At 35.6% G+C, this 9,410-nt stretch overlaps 1 protein-coding gene across 1 annotated transcript; it reads right to left on the bottom strand.

Annotated features, from left to right (window-relative positions):
• Positions 1–228: 228 nt before the first annotated feature.
• Positions 229–1,164, bottom strand: LOC114047204 (olfactory receptor 2D2-like). Its single transcript, XM_027868007.1, has one exon. It carries the CDS (start codon positions 1,162–1,164, stop codon positions 229–231), a length of 936 nt encoding a protein of 311 aa, XP_027723808.1.
• Positions 1,165–9,410: the final 8,246 nt, after the last annotated feature.

Below are 9,410 nucleotides of genomic sequence, written 5' to 3'. Positions count from 1 at the left end.
ACCTAATTGACTGGAGTGATAGATCATCTCATACCTAAGTCACTTTGTAAGTATACAATACACAAATAATCTATGTACACTTATATAGCAATATTAACATACATTCTCCACCACCAATCATGAGGGAAAATACATTTCCTCCCTGTAGAAGGATGGTGGTGGTAGTGGTCATGATACAACAAATTTTGGAACTGAAAGATATTCGTGAATTCAACTACATTGTGAGGTTCAGTGTCTGCAAAATTTCCTTCTGTTGGCTACATTCCCCAGTGCCTTCTTCACATCCTTGTTCCTCAGGCTATAGATAAGAGGGTTAAGCATGGGGTTTACCACAGCATAAAACACAGACACCAGTTTCCCCTGCTCCTTAGAAGACTTGGGTGTCATATAAGTCATTATTCCTGATCCATAAAAAAGGATAACCACAAGAAGGTGGGAGCCACAGGTAGAAAATGCCTTAAGTCTCCCTGAAGTCGTCTTCATCCTGATGACAGTCACTATAATAGAGCCATAGGAAACCAGGATCAAGGACACAGGTGCAAGAAGAATCACTACTCCCATGAGGAAAATGGCCATCTGCGTGCTACGAGTATCTCCAGATGATACAGCCAAGATTGCTGGGGCCTCACAAAAGAAATGAGCAATTTTATTGTCTCCTTGATAGGGTAGGTGTAGTATGAATGTAGTGTCTACAATGGAAACTAAAAAACCACTGGTCCAGCATCCCAAGGCCAAGAGGCAACACAACCTCCCTGTCATGATGAGAGAGTAATGCATGGGGTCACAGATTGCCAAGTATCGGTCATAGGACATCACAGCTAACAGGGCACATTGTGTACATCCAAAAATGAGAAAGAGAAGAAGCTGAGCTGCACATCCTATAAAGGAAATGACCTTCCTCTTGGACAGCATATGGACTAAGGCTTGAGGAACAATGTTGGTAGAGAAGAAGAGGTCAGCTGTGGACAAATTGCACAGAAAAAAGTACATGGGTGTATGGAGACTGGAATCAGTCAGAACTAGAGAGATGAGGAGCAGGTTTCCAAGAACAGTAACTAAGTAGACCCCCAACACTAATACAAAGAGCAGTAGCTCAGTCTGATTGTCCTCTGAAAGTCCCAGGAGGATGAATTCTGTCACTCTGGTCTGGTTTGTCTGACTCATGTTTGGTCTTTTTATCTCTTTAGGAAGGAGCCAATAACTTCATTTGGAGAAATAAATGATCTAGAATATCAAAGGAAGTAATGAAAAAGGTAGAAATTAAGGGAGAATACTCATTCTGGATCTCAAATTATGTTATAAACCAGCAGTCATAATAGCCATTATTGGTTTAAAGATAGAGAAGTAGATCAATGAAAGACTAGACAAGGGAGAATCAGAAACAATATAATTCAATAACTTAGAGTTCAATATACCAAAAAACACAAATTACTTTGTAAAGCATTACTTATTCTATAAAAAAAAACTGCTGGAAAATCAATATGCCATAAATGAGGTTCAGGTAACTATGTTATGTCATATTCTACAATAAATTTAAAATGGACACATGACCTTTGTAGTAAAGATCATGTCATTAAGTATTTAGAAAAAAAGCAGATAATAAATTTAAAAGCTGAGAGTAGAGGATAGACCAGAAGATAAACAAGGGATGGAGGCAGTTACGAAAGATAACAGATAATTTTGATTCCATGAAACAGAAAATCTGCCTAAACAAATGCATCTAAATTAAGAAGGGAATGATTGAAGAGCAGAAAATTGCTTTATATCAAATTTCTCCAATAAAGGTTTGGTATACAAGATATATAAATAGCTTAGTAAATACACAAACATATGAGATGTGTGTGTATGTGTATACACACATATGTACACATATGCATACAGAGAGAGAGAGAGAGAAAGAGTCAGTCAATGGTGAAAAATGCCAGAAAAGCAATTCTGTATCTCTCTCTCTACATATATCTATATCTACATATTTACATATGTGTGTATATACACATGCATATATATGTATGTATGTATGTGTGTATATGTACACATGCATATTTATGTGTGTATGTGTATATATACACACATATGTATGTGTATATGTATGTATAGAAATACTGACATAGATATTGATAGATATAGACATCTATACCATACGCATTAGGAAAATGGCTATCTGTGAGCTGTGTCTACAGATGGGATGGCCAAGATTTCTGGGGCTTCACAAAAGAAATGAGCAATTTTATTGTCTCAATGGTAGGATAGATGTTGTGGGAATGTGTGTGCATGTATGTTAAATCAGGAGGACTATTTATTAATGTTCTTTTACCACTGATATATTGAACAGTGACAATATCTATCTATCTATCTATCTATCTATCTATCTATCTATCTATCTATCTATCTACCTATCTATCTATTGTCATTCCCCAATTGTTCAGTGATAAAAGGTCATGAATAAATAGTTCTCATAACAATTACAAACTATTAATAACCATATAAAGGATGTCCGCAGCCACTAACAATAAGAATATAAATCAAATCACTTGAGGTTTTACCTCTCACCCAGAAAATTGGAAATGATGACGAAAGATTGGAATAGTGTTTGAGGGGTGATGGGAAAACATACACACTAATATTTTGTTGGTGGAACTGTGAATCAGTATAACCATTTTAAAGAGCAATTTTGAATTATGCAAATAAAGTGACTAAAATGTCTATACCCTTTGTTTCCAGAGTTTCCATCAGCAAGGATGTACCTTAAAGAGGTAATTAATAATAATGAAAGTCTCAATATACACCATGATATTCATAGCAGCACTTTTTTGCAAAGAACTAGAAACAAAAGTATATTGTCTTTGGGTAATAGCTAAACAAAGTGATGCATGAATATTACGTAATATCGTGTAGTAAGAAATGTCATATATGATGATTATAGAAAAGAATGAGAATCAGTTAGTCCAATAAGGAAGGCCTTTGTCTGTTGAAAATATGGGACATAGAGAAGGCACGAGACTAGAAAATATACCAGTATTTCAGTTTGTGTTATCCTTTATTGTTCAGTATTCTTAAGAAACAGAGATGACGGTGACATTACTTTGGCCTAATCTTTAATGCCAGGAATAGTTCTGTTACAAAACAGTAGGACAGTGCAAAGGAGAAGAAAAAAGGAACAAGAATTTTTAGGGCAGTAAATCAGCCTGGTCTTGGTAATCTGGGTTTTTAGGTTCCTTTCACTTCATTTGTATTTGTGTGCTCTAACGTAGCATCTTCCCTCTCAGAAGGACCAACAGAGGATATCTTGTGTTTGTCTCTTTGCATGTATCTGCTCTATCTATAGCCAAATGGACAAATTGCCCAAAGGTTTTGAGCCAGAGAACACCAATGAAAACTAGTTAGTAAAAATCAGCATTTCCTTTCCTTCCTTCTCTTTGACTGTTGATCTATGCTCATCCTTTAAATATCAACTAAATATTACTTTATCCACAAAGTCTTTCTTGATGCCCTTAACTAGTAATGAGCTTAGTAGCTATAATAACAATAGCTAGAATTTATATAATGTCTACTATATGCCACACACTTTACTAAGAGCTTTTAAATGTTATCTTATTTGATCTTCACAACAACCAACCATGGGAGGTAGTTACTATTATTATTTCCATTTTATGGTTGAGGAAACTCAGGCAAAGAGAAGTTACATGATTTGCTCAGAGCCACACAGCTAGTTAATGTCTGAGGATAGATTCGAATCCAAGCTTTCCTTGCTCCAAACCCAGCACCACTGCACCACCTAAAATTTTCTTTTCCTTCACATATTACTTTGTTTTGAAAATTTCAGTTATACCTATCATATAAAATTGTTTGTTATGGTTACCTGTGTTGTAGTCCTAAATTATTATTGACCATATGCTCCAGCAGAGTAGTAACTGAGTCTCATCTAAAATCTGTATATCTCCAACACCTAGCACAGTTCTGCATGTTCTGCATACCCATTCCTGGTTGTCTTCTTTATCTAACATTATTATTGGTTAGTTTATTTCATCAAAATGTTTTTCTCTCATATATTTTCACTTACTTCTATACTCTCTTTTCTTTACCTTTGTCTGAGTCTTTCCCATGTTTTTAAGGAATCTGTTTGTTCTTTTTCTTCTCCCTACCCATTCCAGTTGTGAGCCAAGAATGGCCACTAAGTTTGTAAATAGGAGGGATGTTTCATCTATATCATGGAAAAAGAAAATCATTATTTTTTAAAGTGAAAATAAAGTAAAAAATACAATTCAGTAGCATTATCATTTAAAGTTATTGAGAGTTTCAAGAAAATCTCAGAAGAGTCACAAACACTATTTGCCTACCTTCCTTTAGTTAAATTGGCATTTCCTCAAGCATACACATACATAGGAAAAAATTCTTATTTAATTTTTGTGTTGTTGTTGTTCAATCATTTCAGTCATGCCCTACTGTTTATGACCTCATTTGAGGTTTTCTTGGCAGAGATACTAGAGTGGTTTGCCATTTCTTTCTACAGCTCATTTTACAGATGAGGAAACTGAGGCAAAGAGGATTAAGTGACTTGCCCAGGGTCACACAGCTATTAAGTATCTGAGGCCAGATTTGAACTCAGGAAAATGAGTCTTTCTGACTTCAGGCTTAGTACTCTATCCCACTATGCCACCTAGCTGCCCCCTAATTTTAGTGTATTTTTTTATTATGTGTTTAGTGTAGTATATTTTATTATGACTTATAGCAGTAATTTTTACTAGTCTTTACTATAAATAATCACATTGAAATAGGCCTTTGAGAGTAGATTTGAGATCCTAAGTACCAACTATAATATTGTTTCTATGCGACAATTAAGTCTGAATTTCAAACCACTGACTCACAAATGAATTTCTATAATAGCATCTTTATGAATCAGGAACTATAAAGAAAATAGCACCCAATTAGATGGCAGTCATTGAAACTAGTGATTAATTCCAACTGATTAATTCCAATTTTTTCCCTTGCATTATTTGTGGAGAAGGCAGGTTTGGACATGTTTAACTGTCTTAAATGAAGATATTTTAAGGAATTTAGTTCATTGATTGTTCAAGTGATTGTTTTTAATCATAACTAAATTTTATCTATTTACTAAAGACAATGCTTCTACTTAAAAACATTCCATTAACAGTACTGGATGGAAATAAATAACCTTTCTTTACAAAAGTTCTAAAATTTGTTATAACTCAACCTGATAACAACCAAAAATGGTATAACTTAATGACATTAACATGTCCTGACTCCCTAACACATTATAAAATATTTTATTTCTTAGGAGGTCAAGAGAATGAGGATATATGTCTTGGGAAAGTTAATAGGAGTTAGGATTTCTGACTTTTGGTTCTGGGTATTTCTTGGATTGGCCCCCTCCAAGCTTCAGGTTTTTGGATGGTCTAAAAGATAAGCTCCTAGCTTGTCCTGTCCTTCTGCCATGACATGAGGAAGCACAATGTGGAGCAAACTCAGAGAAGCATAGAACCTTATAGTTTCTAGCAACCTCAAAGCCTATGCAATTCATTCCATAGCTGTATAGAAATCTACTCTACATAATCCAGTATGGCTTCTTAGAGATATCCAGTGATGAGGGAACTCAGTACCATTTGAGTCTGCTTATTCTACTTTTAGACAACTTTATTAAAAAGCTTTTTTTCTGATATCAAATAAAAATCTGCTTCTCTCCAACTTCTGTCCTTTACTCCTACTTCTTCCCTCTGGGGTAAAAAAGAGGCTAATGTCTTTTCCTTACAACTCTCTTTCGTCACAACCACTCTCAAGTCTTCTCTTCTGCAGTCTGAATTTACCCAGATCCTTCAAGCTGTTTTGATGTGTTATGGCCCCAAGTCTCCTCGTCCCTATTGTCTGGATATGTTCCAGCTTATCATTCTCTCCTCCCCCTCAAATGTAGTCACTAGAGCTGTGTACAGTAGTCTTGACATGGTCTGGCTAAGGAATAATGGAGTGCAAATGTAAGGTCTCTTGCTCTGGACATTATGCTGCTAAGATTCTATCAAAATTCTCAGCTGCCATGCCATATTTTTGGCAAACTGTAGATTTCAGTCCACTAAAAGTCATTGGCCTTTTCTGTATAAATAGTTGTCTACCCCCAATAGTTGGAACTAAGGTGTAGGAATATATATTTGTCCTTATTAAATTTCATCTTTTTTAATTAGTCCATTTGTTTTAAGTTGCCAACATCTACCTGGATCTCAATTATGCTACTAAAGCTGTTAGTTATCCTTTGTACTACATGCTGACTAAGATTTTGATAGTTCTGCCATCTATGCCTTGATCTCAACAGTTAATCAAAATGCTGAACAGTTACAGGACCAAGGGAGAGCACTTTGGAAACATTCCAGAAGGGACTGACACTACCCATTGTACATTTTGACACTGATCCTTTAGTCAACCTTCTTTGGTTCCAGTCATTTAACTAGTTTTGACTCCATCTAACTATACCACATTTAGAGACCACATCTCCCCATCTTGTTCACAATGTAAAATTTTGTCAGAATCCTTTCTAAAATCTGGAATATCTATGCCTTTCCACAGATCTATAAGTCTAGCATTCAGCCCTTCATAACCTGCTGCCATACCCACATTTCTGGTCTTCTCACACCTTATATCCTCCAACCACTATGCATTCAGAGATCTTGTGACAATGTTCTTGATGTCCCTCAAACAAGACTCTCCATCTCCCATTTCCAGGCATGTTTGCTGGCAATTCCTCCATGCCTGGAATGTTCCCTCTCTTCATTTCTGCCTTATAGTTTCTCTGGCTTCATTCAAGTACCATCTAACATTTAAGCTTCTACAGAAGGCTTTTGCTGATCCCCCCTTAATTCTAGAGCTTCTCCTTTGTTGATTATTTTCAATTTATCATGTAGGTAGCTTATTTGTACATAATTATTTGCATGTTTTCTGCCCCATTAGGCTATAAGGTCTTTGAGAACAGAGAAAGTCTTTTGTCTTTCTTTGCATCGTTAGCACATAACAGAATACTCAGCATTAAGTAGAAGTTAATGTCTGTTTATTAACTAATTGTCAAAAATAAAAATGAGGTTAGCCTGTCAGGACTTGTTCTTATTAAAGCTCTGTTAGCTCTTATTGATTACTGCTTATCTTTCTAAGTCCTCACAAGCAACTCCTTTAATAATATCTGTACATACCTTTTTATCGGCAGAGCTCACATAGATTCCTAGCCAGAGAAGTAGCTTCAGGATGGGAACCAAATAGAGTCATCATTTCTTTACAACTTGACCTCTCTTGTTCTACTTTTTAAAGACAAAATCAATCAAAAGAAGGCCTCAGAGAGGATTATCAGAATTTACCACATTAGGTTTCTTAATACAGTTGTGCTTAAATGTTCTAAGTAAAAACTGTGATGTTAAGGGCTATCTAAAGGTGTTGAAGGCTAAGGGAACGAGAAATTTTGTTGTGAGGGAGAATCAGCATTTCTCTGATATAACTAGTTCTTAATCCTTCACTTATTTCAGTTTGCCAATAGAGTGTGGCAAGGAAAATCGCATTTCTCCTTAGTTTCCCTGGGTAGAGATAGATTGGTATGAGACAGCACATTTATGACTTCTGCAGGTTAATATGAGATATATTATCATCTGATCAAAACATCATAAAGGTAGAGTTGGAACTTCAGATTACATTTAGTCCAATCCTCTCATTTTACAATCCAAATAACCCCAAAGCAAAGGAATTCTATCTTTCCTTTCAATCTTCTTCCTAGGTAACATTGATTCCCTGTCAGTTCCTGAGTAGTATGTTTTGGTTATAGGGAATAAAAGTCCCTTTTGGAAAAAAATCTAGGTCTATCTATTGCCAAGGGGAGAATATTGGGATATCAAACTCTGTATACAAGAGATCTTGAAATAAAAGGAAGCATTCAAGATCAAACTCCCTTTCTCAAGAATCCTTTTCTATCCTAAATCTAACTTTCTCACCTGGAAAGCAAAAAAGAGCAGGAATTAATCTCATTTCCAATGAAGAGACTTCAAGTGAGGAACATAGAACAGGCAAATACAAAGTAGCCACTGGATAGGATAGAAACCACAGAGATCTTATCCAGAAAGCAGAGAACACATTTCAATCATTGTAAAAGGTCCAGAAAGAGAGAAAGAAGGAGAATTGGGAGATAAATGATAAGTGGATAAATTGGCTAAATTAACCTTTCTCAGCTCAAAGTCTCCTTGGTGGTTTAGAGGACTTGCCTTTCAAATAAAGTTTGATTCTTTGAGGATAGTTCCAACTTAATGGGCTATGGTGTGATAGTCTCTCTGAGGCATATAATATTCTCTGGAGGATTTCTTTACTTATCAGGATAGACCCTGTGCTATGTGTTTATTTTCTGAGTTGTTCTCAAGTGGTATAGTAAGAAGGAAATTATAGTGCAGCTAACTTGAAGCTAACCTGAATCTCCAACCACAAATGATCTAACTCCTCTCTCCTCCCTTTCCCATATTCTTTATGTCAAAGTATGTATGATAGGGTGCCTGAGTGATCAGGTGTGGAACCTACTCATTTTTGCCATTATACAGGAGGAAATCTATTTATACATTTATGAGAACAGATCATATTTTCCAATGTTAGTTTTACTGACATAAAAAGTCAATACACCATATTGACTGAGGGAATTTAATTATCTTGGTGTTTTGGTGACATGTGGATATTCTAAACCACAAATTCAAATCAGAGAGCCTCAGAATTATGCCTCAGATATCATTTAATTCAACCCAAATCATGAATTCTATATAAAAAAGCCTGACAAGTGGTCATCAAGTTTGCTTAAAGACATCCAGACATAAGAAACACACTATACACCTCATTGCAGCTCCTTCTATTTTTGAAGGACTCTAATGTGAAAAGGTGTTTTTTCTTTCTTTTTTCTTTTCTTTTTTTTTGTTAAATAGTATTTTATTTTTTCCTATTACATGTAAAGATAGCATCCAACATTTTTTATAAGATTTTGAGTTTCAAATTTTTTCTCCCTCTCTCTCTCCTATCCCCCATCCCCAAGATGGCAAGCAATCTGATGTAAGTTATATATGTGCAATCATGTAAACATTTCCACATTAGTCATGTTAAGAAATAAGAAACCGAACAAAAGGGAAAAGCCACAAAATAACAAACAAAAGAAAGTTAAAATAGTATGGTTTGATCTGTATTCAGACTCCGTAGTTCTTTCTATGGATACAGATAGCATTTTCCTTCATGAGTCTTTTGGAATTGTCTTAGATCATTGTATTGCTGAGAAGAGCTAAATCAATCATAGTTGATCATCACACCACGTTGCTATTACTGTGTACAATAATTCTATCCCCCTTCCCTCTCCAGTTCTTCAGAGAAGCTCGCTGGGCCCTCAGTGGCCAATGCCCCAGCAA

This window comes from Vombatus ursinus, unplaced genomic scaffold, assembly GCF_900497805.2.
Source record: "Vombatus ursinus unplaced genomic scaffold, bare-nosed wombat genome assembly UNPS02014786.1, whole genome shotgun sequence".
Lineage (NCBI taxonomy): Eukaryota > Metazoa > Chordata > Mammalia > Diprotodontia > Vombatidae > Vombatus > Vombatus ursinus.
The sequence above is the reverse complement of the archived record's forward strand: the minus strand, read 5'-3'. Positions and strand labels throughout refer to the sequence as shown.